Raw genomic sequence first — 19,970 nt, 5'->3', positions numbered from 1 at the left:
GTTATCCAATTATAGCATAAAGAACAAACACTTATCAAGAACAAGGAAATATGATAGTAACAACTTTATTATTGCCTCTAGGGCATATTACCAATAGTCTCTCACTTGCACTAGAATCAATAATCTAAGTTTACATTGTTACAGATCTAACACCCATGGAGTTTTGGTGTTGATTATGTTTTGCTCGTGGAAGAGGTTTGGTCAACGGGTCTGCAACATTCAGAACCGTATGAAGTTTGCAAATCTTTATGTCACCTTCCTTGACGTAGTCACGGATGGAGTTAAAGAAACGTTTGATATGCTTGGTTTTCTTGTGAGACAGTGGCTCTTTGACAATGGCTATGACACCAGTGTTGTCACAATAGATAGCCATGGGATCCAATGCACTAGGAACCACACCAGGTTTGGATATGAACTCCTTCATCCAGGACACCGTCAGCCGTGCCACCTGGCACTTGTTTGCCGAGTGCCGTAGCAGAGGATCTTGGCATACATCACATAAACCGAGTGTTCTATTTTTGCCGAGCACATTGTAGCAGAGACTCGGCAACTACCGGCGTGTGTCGTGTCCTGTTGTCTGCCGAGAGCCACACTCAGCTTACATGGCCTTTACCGTGATCCCGTGGTCTGGTACTCGGCAAACAGCAATGTACTCGGTAACGACGATTTTCCCAGTAGTGATAGAAAACATATGGGCATATGAAACATCAATAAATACAATATCAGAATATATTGTATAAATAGTGATGATCTAAAAGGAAAAAAAATTACTTCAGCTACTTTTTTGGACGACTAGAAAATTTACTTCAGCTTCATAAAATTGGTCATTAAGAGCAATGTTGCAGAAAAAAATGTGCTAAACTGCACATGTTGAGAGCTTAAAGTGTCTTTGACAGGGCACAGATCAGTGTCATATGTTTAACCCCTAGACATTTAAGCCAGTGATCACATTCCACGACTTGTAGGCATCATATGCTTGACGATCCTCCAAATTTATTTGAAATTTCTCCATTTTTGTAGAAGGCATGTAGATTAGGGTCTCAAGAATTTGAACCAATTTGAATTAGTAATTATGCTCAAACTCTAATTCTTTCACCATTTTACATGAACAAGGAAGCCGTTATTGTGTTTCAATGAGGTATGGGCGTTGTACCCATCATCTGCATGTATGATTTCTCAGCGGAATTTGCAAGGTACTCCCTCCGTTCCTAAATATAAGTCTTTTTAGAGATTTCAATGCGGACTACATACGGAGCAAAATTAGTAAATCTACATTCTAAAATATGTCTATATACATCCATATGTAATTCATAGTGGAATCTATAAAAAGACTTATATTTCGGAACAGAGGTACTCCCTGGCATGGATGCATCCAATGCAATTCCAGCCGATGTACAGTAATCTTTTTCATCTATAGTAGTCACTAGCTGCTACTTCTCTAGCCAATTGATCTTGAGATGTACAATTATAAAGAAACTTTGCAATCCAGATGATGTTTATAAATGTATTATTACTGAAACAATCAATATGTAGAGGAGTGCATGCTTATTCGCAGAAGCAATGAGCCAGCAACCATGTTGAATAGAATCTTCCTCATGTAACTGAGAATGACTGAATGGCCCTAAAATGTTGGAAGATGCAAATGAAAGGGTGGTACTATTTCAGTTTTTCTGTTCTCAACTACAGAATGAAAACTTGGAAGATATTCAAAATTCATAAGGAAACATCGTTCACGTCAGGCATTTGTGCTAGATTCAATAAAACTTCTAATTAGTTAACTCAAGTGGTAAATTCCCATCCACATTTCAGCACTCCAGCTTCCTGCCTGATTCAGCTCTTTTCTACACAAGTGAGCAAGTTTTACAGCACCTCTGTCTTCTACTCGCATAAGTACCATCACATTCAGTTTGAGCAACTACTCTAATGCAAGCCAAAAGAACTTTTGCCTGACAAAGCATAAAGCACAATCTCTACTCTCATGCTAACCACCATGCTTCACTTGTCAGCTTCATCAGGAGCTTTCATTAATTCCCTGGCTTTCCTGTACAGTGTTAAACCAAAATGGAACAAATTTCAGCTTTAACCCACAGAGCTATATGGAACAATAGCACCAAAAATTGAAATGGAAATGTTAGTCTCCAGTTTGGTGAACTTGAATTGTAGGTATAATGGAATTCGACGCGTTGGTCCAGTGTGGAAACTGCTGGTCGTTAGTATGGAAGTACATATCATTCATGCTTCAAAAGATACAAGTACAAGACAGTAGATTACCGTAGCTCTCTCTCCACCTCTATGTTTCCAGGATCTAATTTTTGAGCATCCAGGAGAGCGTCACAAGCTTGCTTATACTCCTAGACGTAGAGCACATCAAAGGCACGTGAGCGAATACATAATAGATTGTAGAGTAGGGAAACACGATGGCAAGCTAGACGTGTAGTAACTCACTTTGAGAAGCATGTGAGCTGCAGCCTGACGGTAGCAAGCTTTTGCCCAGTTAGGTCACAGCATTCTGCAGCTGAGAGCGTCTGACAGAGCACCTTCACCATCGTCCAACATCAGTTTACAAAGACTCCTGTTTGCGTACAATGTTGCACTCGGTGCGGCATCTATTGCCTATGGTCGGTCAAACACAACAGGTTATGCGATTATCTTCTCATGATGACAGGTTAGGAAGATTAGTCCGGTAAAATGATATTAATCCAACAGAAATACATCATAATGGCAAATTAACAGATAATAAACAGGGAAACTAGAGAACAATATTAGAAACCTTGTTAGCAAACAAATAATGTTCTGCAACCGGTCACTAGAAAAATGCCACCTTCTAAACCACCATTGTCCATAGATAAGGTTTAAGGGGCTTACCAGATCATATGATTTTGATGCGAACTTATAGTCCTTCAGCCTGAATGCATAATCTGCCTGTGACTTGAATATAGCTTTTGCTTGCTCAAGGTGCCTCTGATCCTGAATGATAGAACAATGCAAAAAATTTAGGAATGAAGCGTCGTTTCAAAGATATTCCAATTAAAACAGAAACTTAACAACTCTGTTACACATTCGCCGGAGCTTCGTATCTGATATGCTTATGCTGCAATGCAAAGTGCACATTGAGGTAATTTCTCAAGTATAGCTGTATAGCACAGCAAAAGGCAGCAGTTACTCACACAACAAGAATTTGATCACAAGTATAGCTGTATAGCACATTGTCTATATTTGTATATTTCACAGTTCACAACTTCACATCGACAGTATATATGCTTGTAAAGCACTCCTGTCTCTTGAAGACTACGCATGACGAGAAGTTTACAGCAGTTCATGAATCGATACTGAACAACCAAGTTACTTTTTTTGAACCATTGAACAGCCAAGAACTAATAAGGGGTCCAAATCTGGTCCTTCCAAAATTATAATTGGTAGTTTGTTCTAAGAGCTTTAACTACTTCAATTTAATGGTTATGATGAGGTGATGCTCTGAAGAAAAACCATAAAAAGGTCATGACTATCATTTTAAGTGTGATCTCATGCATATATAGTAAGTCCAAGTCATAACAGTTGACGGACAAATTCAGGACTGGCGAGCAAAAAATATGACCAGCCATTCAAGTAGTCCCTCCGTCCCATAATATAAGATGTTATTACAACCAATATATGAGGGAGTAAAATTTATCCACGGGGCGCAACAGCAACAAATAACGTACCAGTGGCTTTGCACTTTCAAAATTTTCATATGAGATGATTCCATCTATACTCCAGTTTGGGATAGATGGAATTGGGGAAGTCAAAGGAAACAGCATTTCAACTTGTTCCATACAGTCACGTCGAGCAGCATGCTCTATTGGTAACCTACCAAACGGGGCAACAAAAGGAAAAATGTCAACTCTTTTGAAATTAACTACATAACTAAAGGACCCTATAGAATGCAGTAAAAGAATATGAAAATTATGAAAAGATATAACCCATATAATAAACTGCAATGCCATGGGAGAGAACCAGGGTTTACATAATGTTGGTACCAAATGTTTCAACCAGGATTTATCCCAGCAAGCATTTCTAAATTCTAGTAGCAATTTAAACAGTCAATATACTCCGACAACATACCAAAAGGCCATCCTTCAGCAAGGGATTAAAAACAGGCATTTCAGCAAGAATTGAAATTGAGAAGCAACAATAATTTTTAGTGGCATGCCCTTTAGGAGTCCCCATGAATTATATAGATAAAAACAACAAGGACAAATAGCTATACATGAATTTTAATTTGACACTTTAGAGTAATTGAAAAAGTACCAACCGCTGGGATAAAGAAGACAACATAAAGTAAGCTAAGAGAAGTCAAGTCATTTTAGTGATTGCTGGATGAGTACATTTGGAAAATGCGGCTACCCTGAAGCCTGAATGCTGCATTATGAGATGTCGCTATCTCATAACTGTTAAGTTAAGCACCGGCCTCATATTAAATAGAGAAACACTGACATATCTTGGCTATCTGTGGGCTCAATACAAGGGCATCCACCATATTCAAAAACATTTCAGACTAACGATATACATATATACAGGATTGCACAGAACAGAGCATGCTCCAGAACTCAAAATTTGCTACTTCATTCCAAAATATTTTCTAGTTTTCTCCCAAGTCAAACTTCTTTTAGTCAACAACATCAATATGCATTTGTTGATATAAACAGTTAAAATTATAGCTCACACGCCTACCTATTGCCTGCACATAGATAAATGCAAACTTCTCATCACATAGTCAAAGACTAAAAGCACCATGAATTCATTGCTAAAGCTTAACTATCCTCCTTAAGAGTTGAATAATACTGTCAGCATAAGTTTTAGTACAATAGATCAAGAAAATAAGGAAAACATACACCATCAGGAATATTAGGATCCGCTCCTGCCTTTAACAGAAATTGCATAAAGTTGGTGTAGTCTTTGCGCCCTGCAGTGAACACTAACGGAGTCATCAGAAGTGAGGTCATCCGATTGACATCAGCACCACCTTATGAAAAGGATTGTGGAATAAAACATTTCATGGTTCCATCTCGGTGTAAAATCAGAACATAACAATGAACAAATATAGACAATAGAATACTGGCCTTAATCAGCAGCTTCATGCACTTCAATGAACGGCATAAAAGAGCACCCATCAACGCAGAACCCAAACTGGTGACACTGGTGTTAGCCTGAAAGAAAAACATGAGAATTTCTCTATGGTCCAAGAGTAATAATTATCATCAAATACAAAGGAACAAAATCTAACAAACGAAATATGAAAATAAGAAATGGTAAGGGTTATATACATCTGCATGGTGTTCCAACAAAATCTTCACTATTTTATCTTGTTCATTGGTAGCAGCTAGATGGAGTGGTGTACCATAGCCATAGTGTATGTCAACAGGTACTCCTTTTGAAAGTAGGAACTCAGTAACCTTACAGCTTCCTGCCGTGAATAAAATAATTCCATAAGTCATGTGGCTCCACATCTGAGTGTACAACAGCGAAGTAACTGCTAGTAAAGTGACCACCATGGCATAAAACATAGATGGGACAATTTTATCCAACTTTGACTAATTATATTTCACAAAAGAGATCTATATTAACTCTATGAAAAATGACTACAATATTTTTCTTCTACAATAGTATTATTGGAGTGCCCTACACAGCGAAAATTGCATGGGTGAGGAGCCAGGGAGCTACCTACGGTTGCTGCATGATGGAGAACAGTGCGTCCTTTACCATCTGCTTTAGTTAGGTCACCGCCACGATCAAGCAAATACTTCACAGTTGAAACATCATCGGACTGAACAGATGTCATAAAGGGTGTCACGCCTGCAAAGTCTGCAACCAAAAAGCACAACAACACAATTGAGACAACCCATGGTGCCAAACATAGACATGACAGATGCCAATTTCCATAAAAGGGAAAAGGGTTAGATAAAGACCTCCAACTCCAGGAGCAGGAGCATTCACATCTCCTCCCAGTTCCTCCACCAAGTACTTGCAAACTTCAATATGCCCTCTGACGGGTGCGAGGTGCAGCACACCAAGGCCACCCTTGTTGAAAAAAGAGAAGACCGCCCTTGGGTCAGCAAGACTCTTTACAGCACCTTTCACCCAAAGAAAACACCCAAGCATATCAATATATTAATGAAGCAAATTGCCAAATTATAACTTGCTAGACAACCAAAAGAAAAGGATCCCAAATGTGTTGCATAGATGGACAAGAACCCCACTAAGTCAAGCAAGGATGCGAACCATGAGCATTAGGGAAATGCAAAGAGGGGTTGGAGGGTACCCTAAAGGTTTGACATCTGCATCGAGTCTTGGACACACAGTGAATCAATCAGTGCATAGACTTGACCAAAAAAAACAACAGTGCTCTGATCATAAAGGCATAACATGTACCCCGTGTAAGGACTTGTGTTAAGAAGATTCCCAATAAACAGTACACAATGGCACGATATGTTTTTCATAATTCGGAGAGTAATTACTGTATGCATCAAATTTTACACTTAATTGTCTGCAGCGCGAAAGCTGACCCCAAAATTAACAACATACTACTCCACAGTCCACACAAGTCAAGTGCAGGAGGAAAATTAACGAGGGACCATTCCTAGTGTCCTACAAATCAAATAGGACCCGAATTGGTGTGGCTAACAGAACAGCGGTGGCAATTGCACCATCTCATCCTGCAACGACATACCTAATCCAGCCGCCGGGAACTCGATCATGGCCGCAGCCAGAGCAAAACCGTAGCCCAACCCAACAAATTATGGCCAAGCGAGGCCGGGGGAGGCCCAGGAGCATGGGAATGGGGCGGAGGAAGAGGAGGAGAGGCCAACCTCTGAGACGCCGGAGGTCGCCGTAGAAGGCCGCTCGCAGGGCCGCGTCGTGAGCTGCACACACAAATTAAGCGCGCGGGACAAATCGACCGTAATTAGAGAGAGGGAGAGAGAGACGGAGAGAGTTGAAGAGAGAGGGAGAGGAGGGGAGACTCGCCGTACCCGTGCCGTCGCCGGAGCTGCGGGCGTAGACGAACGGCGGCGCCATGGGCGGGCGGCGTCGCGCTCGTCGCAGTGGCAGGGAGGCTTCCGGAAGAAGGCTTCGTCGGTTGCGAGCGTTTTTTTTTCCTTTTGGAAACTGGAATGCAAGCGCGGTGTTGGAATTTGGATATCCTCCCTCGCTCGCCGTGGTTTATTTGGGGCACACTGGACCCGGCGCACGGCTGTGGCTCAGGCCGCGCCCGCGGCCCTCTCGTGGGTGTACGCGGACCTGGTTTACAGAAGCGTCTGCTGGGGAGTTCGGCGTCACTAGGGGCGTGTTTGGTTACATGTATGGTTTTTTTACATCTTATGTGTGTGATTCAGTTGGGCCTGACTGAGCAGATGCAGGGGTAAAATTACTTTTGTGCACATCGTTTGGTTGGCTACATCCTCCCCAGCTTGGTTGAGGTTGCAGGAGCGCCACCCACTCTTGGGCGTGCACATACCTTGTTCATGGGAGCATCTGCTAAGGAGACGGAGGGAGAGGGGACCCTGTTCACGATACCCGGTTGTAGATTTCCCCACCGTGGTTAAAACTTTCCATGTTGCCGGTTGCAGCTGGTGCTGGTCGTAGCTTCCACAGATGCCGGTTGCAGCTTTCCAGCCGTTAGCCACAGTCGTCGCCTCGACAGTTGCAGCTTCTGCAGGTGCCGGTCGTAGCTTTTGTATACGTCAGATCTAGCTTCTGCCATCAATGGTTGTAGCACGGGGGCACCGTCTCTGCCTCAGCTCCCGACCGTCATGGTTGCAGCTCCCCTCGTCACCGGATGCAGCTTCCGTCGTTAACAGTTGTAGCATGGGGTCCTGCCATCGCAGCTCCCTGGCCGCCATAGTTGTAGCTCCTCCGTGTCGAGGGTTGTAGCCACATCTGGTTACCATCGTCACCACAATCCACATGGTTGTCAACATAGGTCAATGTCCCCAGCGCTAACTCGCAACAATCAGCAGCATTGAGGCTTCCCTTGCAGGGTCACTCCCAATCACCCCCTCCTCATCTTCTCTGCATCAGCGTCGGTGTAGCTACCGTGCAACATTGTCGACTCCATCATCTCCCCTACACTCGGGTTGGGGCTTAGAACAACGCCCGGTGCGACACAGACTAGCCTCATGGAAAGAGGGATGGAGATCACCCATGGTTGCCGACGAAGAAAAAGATAAGGAGTGACTCGCTGGGAAAAATATAAGGTTGAGGGGGGTTGAGTGGCGCGTGGGTCCTACTGAAGCTTGGCGTGTGCGGAGCTTCGGCTATGGCCATAGGATGTTGTTTCAATCCGATAGCACACGCAGGGTGGCCGAAGCTGTATACCCGGTCGGCCAGCCAAGATCGTTTACGATCCATATCACCATATGGAGGGCCAATATGACAACTTGCTAGATTTGCTCTAATCACCGTCGAAGAGGAGGACCGTGAAGTTTAAATTCAAATTTCAAAACTTGAAACATGAAGGAAGAGGCCGTGCTTCTCCTGGCAGGAGTGTCAGATGGTACGACCCGTGGTTGGGCACGTGTCCGCATCCCATTGCGTCTTCCACCCGCGCGCGCGCGCGCTCTCTCTCTCTCTCCCGCCCTTTTTATTCCCCACCCCTCCACCCACTCCAGAAGCTCCCGTCCTCCACCCCGACCGCCGGCAAAGAAAAAGGGGGAGGGAGGAGGATGGGGATGCGGGAGTGGCCGCTGCCTCGCCTGTATGAGGTCCTCCACGGCGAAGGTAACCGGCAAACACCCTCAGTTCAGTCGTACGGCTCCGTCCGCCACGCCGTCTCATCGTTCGTTCCGCTTGCTGTGCAGAGCGCGACCGGTGGCCGCCGGAGGCCAGGTTCCTCGAAGCCGCCCACAACGGCGACGTCCGCGAGATCAAGAGTAAGGCCCGCATCTTAACCAAATCCCCATTCCCCTCTCTCTCTCTCTCTCCGGCGTCATGTCTCCAACTCTCCATTTGCTCGCGCGCTAGATCTGACCGCGGCCTTAGGGTTTCGCCGCCGTGTGCGCTTCGATTCCGTTCTGGCGGCGGATTATGGCTCCAGGACGTCGACTTAGGTTGGGATGCTTGGGCTTAATTCCCCGGATTTTGGGTCTTCTCCTTGCAATTAAATCGGGGGTTTCTGACCAACTACTGAAGAACCACGCAGCAGCATAGTATATACCGTACCACGTTTTGATTGGGCGCTGTCTTCCTGATTCTGATTGCAGCGTAGTGTATATATATACTACGTTCTTGCCATGGTTGGTAACTAAAATTGCCCCCTTTGTTTCCTACTGATTCTGATTGCACTGTATATGCGCTGCAGTACTGGGTTCTTGTAACGATTCCTGACTGAAAGTGTCCCCCTTTTCTGTGTGAAATTCAGATATTGCAAAGGAGCTAGACGTGCAGGGGCATGGGATCCGGACGACCGTGGCCAACACCACCTACATGGGCATGAACGCGCTACACGCCGCGAGCGGCGGCGGCAAGCTGCCGATCTACCGGTATCTTGTCGAGGAGGTCAAGATGGATGTCGACATGCCTGACACCGCTCAGGGTAATTCGCGCACGCCTTTCCCGATCCTAAAGCATATGTAGTTTTTATGACCTGATCATGAACTGATTCAATGGATTGTGTGTGTCTTAATGCTAGAGTTTACGCCCGTGTCGCATGCCATCATGTATGGCCACCTTCCTGCTGTCAGGTACCTTCTGGATCATGGCGCTGATCTGCATCAGCGACGTGGAAAAATCACCCTTCTTCATATGGCTGTAGTTCATGGTATGAAATGGAACTTCACTTGTTGGCCTGAATATTCCTTGGTTTCATTCTCACAGTCTTTTACTATTGCCTTGCTCCCTTGTTTTCTGCTTGAGCTTTTCCTTTCTCAAAATTGTTTTTATGCTGGACCTACAAGGGTGATAAAAGTGGGTTTACTATACCAAGTGCTAATTAGCTAGCCTAATATAAACAATTTTCTTGTTGCCATAAATTAAAAGTAGCCTGATCTTATTTGTTTCTCCTGTTCATCGGCGTCTGCAAAGTGATCAATCTTTTATGAGTTAGCCGTCTCATAGGAGTGATAGCTGGCTTTCATGGAGTTTCTTCGTATGTATTGAAATAAGAGTGCTCTAGGTTAGAGAAAAGAAGAAGCAGATTGTTTAGCTTCTAGGCACTCTAAAGTGCTTCCGCAAGGCTTAGATGTACTTTTTGTTACTGACAGATAAGAACCTTTAGAGGATCAAGAGTATGAGTGAATTATCTGAGAGCAGAAAATTAGGAACTGATATTGGGGGAATGATTTTTGTTGGTTCACATTTCTCTGCAAAGTGATTCCTAATTTTCTGTTCTCAGATACGTATTGAGGATGTTACTGCCTTCTTATGTTAACTGATATTATGGTATTCATATTCAGAGAAATGTGAACCAACAAAAATCATTCCCCCACTAGTTATTGAAACTTTTTTGCGCAAAAACGATTTTGTTCATGTACTTGTAATACTGTTATGACTTTTTTTCTTTCTTCTCTTCAGGGTACTATGAAATAGCGAAGTTTCTTCTTGCGAGGGGAGCTAATGTCCATGCTATGTCAGAACTTGGGACACCACTCATGGATGCTACTCTTAGAGGATTTCCTAGTATTGTCAAGATCCTTTTGGAGCACAAGTCAGATGTACTGTTGAAACTCTTTGTTGATATGTTGTCTTTAACTCCAAATTCTTCCCTTTTCTGGGTTTTGCTACTTTCCCCAATTGTTCTCACCTGTAGGTCTTTTTGTTGGTGACTAACCATGCCATTCCAAAAGTTTGAGTTAGTCACCTCCTGCAACTTGGGTCGCTTGTGTCACTGACTCAGAAATAGTGTGGTAGGATTCTTAGGTTTGCAAAGTATAACATACATTTTCATCATGTAACCTTAGATATGTTAGGAAAAAGTGTGGCAAATATTGGCAACCTTCAAAAAACAACCAAAGAAGCCTTTCTCGTAGCTTTAATGTGTGAGCCGAACCAGACATGGTGGTTTCAATAACCCACACAACAACTCTGAAAAATCAGTTGAAGCAAAGGGACATATCACTATATAAGTTGTAATCCCACAAAGAAGCTCATCTCCTTTTCATACAAATTCCATTTTTGTAACACCCCGCATGTAACTTGCCATATTTGTAACTCCGACTCTTGCCATTTTCGGCTTTGTGTTATGATTTTCGCTCCGTTGTCGGGTTTTGTCTTTCGTTTTGTATTTTGTTCATGTCATGCTTTTTTCATATCACGTCATCATGTGCATTGCATTCGCATACGTGTTCGTCTCATGCATCCGAGCATTTTCCCCGTTGTCCGTTTTCCAATCCGGCGCTCCTATCTCCTCCGGTGCACCCCTCTTGTTTTCTTTCGTGTGCGTGTGTCAAACTTTCTCGGAATGGACCGAGGCTTGTTAAGTGCCCTTATTATACCACCCGGAGTCTACCGGTCAAATTTCGTTCCATTCGGAGGTCGTTTGGTACTTCAACGGTTAACCGGGCATCTGCAAAGTCCATTCGAGTGTCCAGCAAAAACCTCCTCTAAAACCAGCCCAAAACCCACCAAATTCCCTTCCATGCTCTAGGTCGTTCGATCACGATCGTGTGGGCGAAAGACGCACATCATTTGGAGCCTCCTAGCTCCCTCTACCTATAAATATGTGGGCATCCCGAAATAAATTCTCAGTCTAACCCTAGAAAAATCCCTCCACGCCGCCGGACACGTCCGTACCCCGCCGGACACGTCCGCCGCCGCGCCCCGACGAATCGCAGCGCGCCACGTCGCCTCCTCCCTCTCCCCACGCCGCCGGCCCGCCGGGCCCAGGCGGGGCCCGCCCGGCCCGATCCGCCGCCGCCTCTCGGATCCGCACGCCGACCCGCGCCGCCGCCGCGCGCCCTGGCCGCCGCCGCCCGGCGTCTCCCGCGGGGCGCCGCCTGCACCGACCTTCGGCCCGCCGCCGCCGCCGCTCCTCTCCCCCCCGGCGCCTTCCTCTCTCTCCGGTCGCCCGGCTCCTCTTCTCTTCCGTCGCCGAGCCCGAGCTCGAGGAGCCCGGCCAGATCCGATCGATAACCACTGTACAGTTGACTTTCCTCGACCCCCCGAAATTCCTGTCATAATTTTTCTCAGCATCTTGCCCTGTTCGTGATGCCGTAACTCCGTGTATGTAGCTCCGATTCGCGCGTGTAATATGTCAAATTGTTCGCCTCGTGATGCTCTTCATTTTGTTAAATTTCACCATATTCATTAGAGGTCATCTTGATGCCCAAATCTCTGTTGGAAGAGGGCTAGTTACTGTTATTCTCTGGTTCTTATCAGAACTTGGAGATTTGTCATTTTTTGTATCATTTATTTTGTGCATCTTTTGAGCATGAGCTCTACATGTGTTTTGAAGTATGCCATTCCATCTTTCCATTGGTGTAGTCCATGTATTTTTGTGATCTCTTTGGTGACTAGCACAAGCATGCAAAATAGGCCCCGTAATATTTCTGATTTCTCTAAGGCCTTGTCTGCTGTAATTTTGTTGCCATGTAAACTTGATGCTACAGAGAGATCCATGCATATTTTGGAGATGTTCAGTAAGGATGTTTTGTAGCTATAGTTGTAGTTGATCCATTCTTGCAATTGTTTGCAATTATGTAGTGCCATAGCATGACTCAATCTTGATCTACTTTTGCTATAAAATATTTCTGGCAGATTCTTAACATGATATGCAATTTTGCCAAGCTTATTGTAGTTGATCCATATATGCTATGCTATTGTTCTTGCTATGGATAGCTTCATAAACATGCCATCTTGCTGTAGGTATGCTTGGTTTGTCATGCATTGCTCTTTAGTGAGTGCAGCAAGCTCACAAAAAGGCCTACATATTAATATTTCTGCCATGCTCTGTTTTCTGCTAAGTCTGAAACATGATAACGAAACTTGCTATGTTTACATGCTTGCCATCATATCTTCTGGTCCTTTCTGCCTTATGGTCAGTAAGGGACTTTTGTCATATGCATTTAGTAGAACATTACCATGCCTTGTTTTGCTATGTTAAGTTCCTGTAGCATGTTGATTTCGTGCTCTGAACATTGCTATCTGATGCTGTTTACTGCCATGTCCAGTTTTTCACCAAGTCTGTGAACCTGTAATCTTTTGCACTTTTGCCATGCTTGTTTGAGCTTGATATGTTGTGAACAAGCCGTAGCTCAGTGTTCATCTTTTGTCAAGCATCTCCTGTAGTTTACTGTCATGTGCTTTGTTGCTATGTTGGGGTGCTGTAGCATTGTTGCTTGTTGCATTTTAAGTGCTATCTTGCTGTTTATCGCAGATTCGTGTCATTCTTGTTTTGCTTGTCATTTGCAAACCGTGCATCCGATTCCGGTGATCCTTATATCGATTTCGACCGAAATCATCTTATCTTTCCAGTGGCATGCTTGGTTTGCCAAGTTACTGCCATGTTCATCATTTTCCTTCCGGAGCACGCATATGCATCGCATATCATATCTTGCATATCATACATGTTTTGCATCATGTTGCTTGTGCATTTCTCGTTGTTGATTGTGGTTCCGTTTGTTTGTGTTCTTGTCTTGGGTAGAGCCGGGAGACGAGTTCGTGAACGAGGAACCTGTTGAGTACGCTTACGAGGATCAAACTTTCGACAACTCTGAGAACCTTGCAGGCAAGATGACCACCCCTCGAAATCACTTCTATCTTTGCTATACTAGTTGTTCGCTCTATTGCCATGCTCCGCTACCTATCAGTTGCTATATCATGTCTCCCATTTTAGCCATGTCAGCCTCTAACCATCCTTTCCTAGCAAACCATTGTTTGGCTAAGTTACCGCTTTTGCTCAGCCCCTCTTATAGCGTTGCTAGTTGCAGGTGAAGTTGAAGTTGTTCCATGTCGGAACATGGATATGTTGGGATATCACAATATCTCTTATTTAATTAATGCATCTATATATTTGGTAAAGGGTGGAAGGCTCGGCCTTATGCCTGGTGTTTTGTTCCACTCTTGCCGCCCTAGTTACTGTTATACCGGGATTATGTTCCTTGAGTTTGCGTTCCTTACGCGGTCGGGTGATTTATGGGACCCCCTTGACAGTTCGCCTTGAATAAAACTCCTCCAGCAAGGCCCAACCTTGGTTTTACCATTTGCTACCTAAGCCTTTTCCCCCGGGTTTTCGCGAGCCCGAGGGTCATCTTATTTTAACCCCCCCCCCCCCCCGGGGCCAGTGCTCCTTCGAGTGTTGGTCCGAACTGAGCAGACTGCGGGGGGCCCTCTTGGAAACTCGAGGTCTGGTTTTACTCGTAGGATGTCTCATCCGGTGTGCCCTGAGAACAAGATATGTGCAGCTCCTATCGGGATTTGTCGGCACATTCGGGTGGCTTTGCTGGTCTTGTTTTACCATTGTCGAAATGTCTTGTAAACCGGGATTCCGAGACTGATCGGGTCTTTCCGGGAGAAGGTTTATCCTTCGTTGACCGTGAGAGCTTATGATGGGCTAAGTTGGGACACCCCTGCAGGGTATTATCTTTCGAAGGCCATGCCCGCGGTTATGAGGCAGATGGGAATTTGTTAATGTCCGGTTGTAGAGAACTTGTCACTTGACCCAATTAAAATACATCAACTGCGTGTGTAGCCGTGATGGTCTCTTCTCGGCGGAGTCCGGGAAGTGAACACGGTCTGAGTTATGTATGACGTAAGTAGGTGTTCAGGATCACTTCTTGGTCATTGCTAGATGACGTCCGTTCCGTTGCTTCTCTTCTCGCTCTCTCTTGCGTATGTTAGCCACCATATATGTTCTTACCGCTGCAGCTCCACCTCATTACACCATCCTTTCCTACTAGCTTAAATAGTCTTGATCTCGCGGGTGTGAGATTGCTGAGTCCCCGTGACTCACAGATTCTACCAAAACAGTTGCAGGTGCCGACGATGCCAGTGCAGATGATGGCGTCGATCTCAAGTGGGAGTTCGACGAGGAACGTGGTCGTTACTATGTGTCTTTTCCTGATGAATAGTAGTGGAGCCCAGTTGGGACGATCGGGGATCTAGCATTTGGGGTTGTCTTATTTTCATCTGGATTTTGACCGTAGTCGGTCTATATGCTTGTATTTTGGATGATGTATGAATAATATTTATGTATTGTGTGAAGTGGCGATTGTAAGCCAACTCTTTATCCCATTCTTGTTCATTACATGAGATTGTGTGAAGATGACCCTTCTTGCGACAAAACCACTATGCGGTTATGCCTCTAAGTCGTGCCTCGACACGTGGGAGATATAGCCGCATCGTGGGTGTTACAATTTTTCTCTTAGAATTGCTTATTCCGGCATGAAAATGAAGTTCTTGTTTTTTTGCCAGCCCAACATTGTTACTCGTATACTTGGATCTTTAAACATGGCATTAGACAAATCTTTTGTGTCCTGTGTGAAGCTATTGATTCAGGTACAGTACCCCTATTTATATTGCAGTAGGAATGTAGGATTTCTATATAACTGAGGTTTGATTTAGTTATCTTTGTATCAACGACCACACAATTGTATGATTGACTTTCTTCTACCCTTTTTCTGATAGGGTGGAGCTAATGTGAGCGGTGTTTTTCCTTATTATGATCCTTTGCTGACGGCTGCAGAAAAGGGCTTAACTGAAGCTATTAAGTGCTTGTTGGAAGCTGGTGCAAACCCAAATGTTTTTGACAGGGTGAGAATGCTCTTTTTGTCACATATTCTTGTCTCTGGCTTGGCTTTGTAGTTTAGGTAGACCTGTCATGTATTGATATGCAACAAACGTAAGAGTTATGCGGTAAATAGGCCTACATGATGCTATCTGCAAAAGAAAAATAAAATGTTGTGCTAAGTTGCCATATTTGTATAAGCTTGTTATCGTTTTGCCTTTCCTCCTTTGTGCCGTGTCCTTAATTTTTTCAGGTATGTATAGATGCGACACACTACCATTACATTGACCTAATGTGAGGGTAGTCAATCAATAATTCAATACGGTTTGCATTGATCATGTCTAGAACAAAGCTTATTTCTTAATTTTGAATATTGCTTTTGTAAAGCTTTCCTTGTTTCTCTACAGTTTGGTAGGTTGCCAATAGAGTTGGCTGTTGAGTATGGTACACGGGAAGACGTTGAGCTTCTCTTTCCTTTCACCTCTCCTGTTTCAACTGTGGAAAATTGGAGCGTTGATGGAATCATTAGTCACGTGGAGATGGAAATCAAGCAACTTGAGGTATGTCACTAGCATATTTTCTTGCACACCTATGACTATTTTGTTCATGCTAACTCTGAACAGTATTGGTGTGGTGCCAACTTGATGGTTAACCAAAACTTCATATAGGAAACTCATCGAATCCGCATGTGTTTTCTTGCATTTGCATTGTTGTCTAACTCTGTTCCTGAAAATTCATTTTATTTTAATGATGCTTTATTTGATAACCTGCCTTGCTCAAATGGTAATACATTAATTCTTATTTTGTTTCAAAATAACAGGTGGACCAATTCATTTTATTTATTTAAATAGCTCTCTTACTTCATTTTCTATCAGCGTTGCAAGTGGGATTGTGAAATCTTGAATTAACTAAAACTGTTTCTTGTATTTGTTCACTTCACCTTGATATCTTGCTATAGTGCTGTTTCTCCCTCACGCACCAGACTTGAGCTCTTATGAATTTCCTAGGATGACAATTTTGTGAAAAAGAGGATGTCCGAGCTGAAACTCCAAGCAGATGAAGCATTTAAGAAGCAAAGTTATCTAAATGCATCAGTGCTCTACACACAGGTGCATATACCAGTGGAACCTCCATTACGATTTAGTTAATTTATCATTAGCATTGATTTGGTTGGTTTATCATTAGCATTAGTTCACACCTTGGCAATGGATAAATATTGACCATTTATCAACAGACTCACCTGTTGAAAGATAAGTCACTACTCACTACTAATGTGCGCATCTCATAGCAATATGGGGATGGGGTTTTAGCTACACAGTGTAGACTTAAGTTTCACGCCAAAGCTAGGGGTAACAAAAATCGTGATAATTGTGTGAAAAAAAAAGAGAATGAATACACATTCATCTTGGTCTTCCATTTCACCGGGAGGAATTTCAGGTCGGAGTTGCTCTTTTTGTCACAGCTTCATTTTTTGTTTCATGTACTTATGAAACAAATGACACACCGCTGGGTCTAAACTGAGCAGCATTTCCAACAGCTATTTTGCACTGTTTTGTCTGTTGCAGGCACTGAAGATGGATAACTTCGATCCTAAGTTGTTATCAAACAGGAGCCTCTGCTGGCTTCGCATGGGTGATGGACAAAGGGCTTATGATGATGCAACTGAATGCAAGATAATTTGCCCGAAGTGGGCAAAGGCGCACTATCGGCAAGGAGCAGCTCTAATGTTCATGAAGGTGCACTCAGAGATGGAGTTCAAACTGACAATTTCATTACATCTTTCGTATCTGTTATCTGATTCTGCTGTGTGTGTGCCTTAGGTATATGGTGGAGCTTATGAAGCACTCTCGCGTGCTTTAGAGTTGGACCCAGAAAACAAAGACATTGAGAAATTATTCAGGTAAGGGATTCACCTTTCATCTTCTTCTTTCTTGAGTAATTCTACATAGAATTTGAGCCCTCTTTTAAAATGTATTAGTAGAATTTCTTTTAAAATGTTGTGATGAACTGATTCATGCAGGAAGGCGATGGAACTGAAGTGATCATGCCCTGCATGCCCGCTGCAGAGAGAAGCTCACGCTAAATCTCAAGCTCTTTTTTTTTTCTTTTGCATTCTCAGACAAAAGCACTGAACTTCGAATTATGGCGCCCTCTGTTTTGATGTAATCCATGGACAATAGCAGCAGCAGCAGCAGCTTACAGGAAAACATGTTTCTGACTAGTGGCTACTTATTTTGAGTTTTATGAAACTCACATCCTGTTCTGTATGGAAGCGTGGCAGAAGATCATGCTACTTTGCATTGCCAATTCCTGCACGTTTTTGTCGAAGAGTGGTTCTTTGCACTGATAATTGAGATAAGCTGCTAGCATGAATTCGCAAATTGTTGATATTTTACTTAGGGAAAATCATTGGCACTGTTTATGTTCCTTTTTTTTTCTTTTGCGTGGACACTGTTAATATTCCTTGTTGCTGTTAGCCATATACTATTCTTAACTGGTCATCACGTGTAATATGCTCATCATAGTTAGTCTGATGTGATATGTGGTTGCATCAAAAAGTATTAGTTGTGGAGCACCTGTCAAATCATATATAGCTGTATCACCTCAACTAGAATGTGCCTGTGTGCCTCCTCTCAAGTCCAAGTGTTACATCCAGCATTATATATGATTAGTTTTAGCCTTTGAATACTTGATTTTGCATCATCTATACTTTAATTTTCTTGCGAAATTATGATGCCCTCACGAAATTTCTGTTGTTTTGCTTCATTTTTGGTAACATCATTGCACACATACATGACTCTTACGCTGATCCGCTTCATTTCTCGTAAGATAATTCCTCTGTGGAGGTTTTCTAGGTAGGGGTTTCTTTGTTTCTGTACAAGTTTGATGTACATTCTTACTCTTGGATTTGCCATGCTCCACTGTTCAAAGGCGATACGATTTTGATATTTTAGTTCATTTAGTTGAACCAAACATGGACGGAGAATACCCATTCACTAGTAGAAAAAGGAGCTTTTACCCCGGTTGGTAAGGGCCTTTTGTCCCGGTTTTCGAACCGGGACTAAAGGGTCGTTACTAAAGCCCTAACCCTTTAGTCTCGGTTCTTACACGAACCGGGACAGAAGGTCCTCCACTTGGCCACTGCTGCCAGCCCAGGCAGGGGGGCCTTTGGTCCCGGTTGGTGTCCCGGTTGGTGACACCAACCGGGACCAATAGGCAGGGCCTTTTGTTCCGGTTGGTGTCACCAGCCGGGACCAATAGGCATCCACGCGTCAGCATTTCAGGGGTTGGGGCTTTTGATTTTTTTTGAAAGGGGGGGGGTTTGGGGGGTTAATTTAGGTGTTTCATATATTGTGTTAGCTAGCTAATTAATAGAGAGAAGTGTCATCTCTTATCTCCGTGCTTGGTCGACGCTACGTACTATATACGTATGGAGAGGACTAGACACGCTAGCTAGTAAGCAAATGAAGGAAACAGAAGATCGTCATGAACATATGCATACAGAAAGAAGTGATATCGACCACCTCTCCTTCTCTGAGAGATTGGTCGAACAACAAGTTCTCGTATATCTATCTGACACTACCGGCTACATATATACAATAATTATCTCTTACAATATAATCTTCTAATTAAATAGTAAGAACACAGGGTCCACATAGTATTCTCCGTTTTCAGCGATCACGTGGTCAAGGAAGAATGCCGCCAATTCCTCTTGAATTGCTCGCATACGATCTGGTGCTAGGAGTTCATCCCGCATCCGAAAGATCTAATTTGAAGAAGGGGGTCAATACATACATATACATATATATATATATATATATATATATATATATATATATATATATATATATATATGAATAAATGAAACTCGACACAAATGATGGTAATAAAATAAAATTATGAATATTATTGCTTACTCACTTCATATTGTTCGTCAGAGTAGCCCCGCTCACAGGTCGTGTGGCGGATAGACTCGCAAACGTAGTATCCACAGAAATCATTCCCTTGTTCCTGCCACAACCACTTTACAAGAAATAGAGGTCAATCTAACTGATAAGCAAGCATGCTAAATGTTATTGATGAAACTAGCGCTTGAATCAATAGGAGATGTGGGGAACATGCTACTATAGTACTTACTTTCGGGTGTCTAAATTGCAGCTTCTTCGGCAGTCCCGGAGCTTTTGTGGTGAATTTTCTCCAAACCCTGCCAGACAAAGAAAACAATTACTTGATATCAGGAAATGAACAAAGTTGCTGATATGGTGGATAATGATCG

The 19,970-nt window shown here is 43.4% G+C and overlaps 1 protein-coding gene and 1 pseudogene across 1 annotated transcript; one reads left to right on the top strand and one right to left on the bottom strand.

Moving 5' to 3' along the window:
• Nucleotides 1–1,777: 1,777 nt before the first annotated feature.
• Nucleotides 1,778–7,053, bottom strand: LOC109787335 (uncharacterized; annotated as a pseudogene).
• Nucleotides 7,054–8,656: 1,603 nt separating this feature from the next.
• On the top strand, nt 8,657–18,672 carry LOC109787336 (uncharacterized). The gene is made up of 12 exons (XM_073506636.1): nt 8,657–8,754; nt 8,835–8,906; nt 9,395–9,568; nt 9,665–9,793; nt 10,546–10,685; nt 15,382–15,465; nt 15,595–15,720; nt 16,102–16,254; nt 16,702–16,803; nt 17,260–17,430; nt 17,515–17,594; nt 17,715–18,672. The coding sequence occupies exons 1-12, from the start codon at nt 8,700–8,702 to the stop codon at nt 17,734–17,736; spliced, it is 1,308 nt and encodes a 435-aa protein (XP_073362737.1). The 5' UTR covers nt 8,657–8,699; the 3' UTR covers nt 17,737–18,672.
• The last annotated feature ends 1,298 nt before the right edge of the window (nt 18,673–19,970 follow it).

This window comes from Aegilops tauschii, chromosome 1, assembly GCF_002575655.3.
Source record: "Aegilops tauschii subsp. strangulata cultivar AL8/78 chromosome 1, Aet v6.0, whole genome shotgun sequence".
NCBI classification, from domain to species: domain Eukaryota; kingdom Viridiplantae; phylum Streptophyta; class Magnoliopsida; order Poales; family Poaceae; genus Aegilops; species Aegilops tauschii.
The sequence above is the reverse complement of the archived record's forward strand: the minus strand, read 5'-3'. Positions and strand labels throughout refer to the sequence as shown.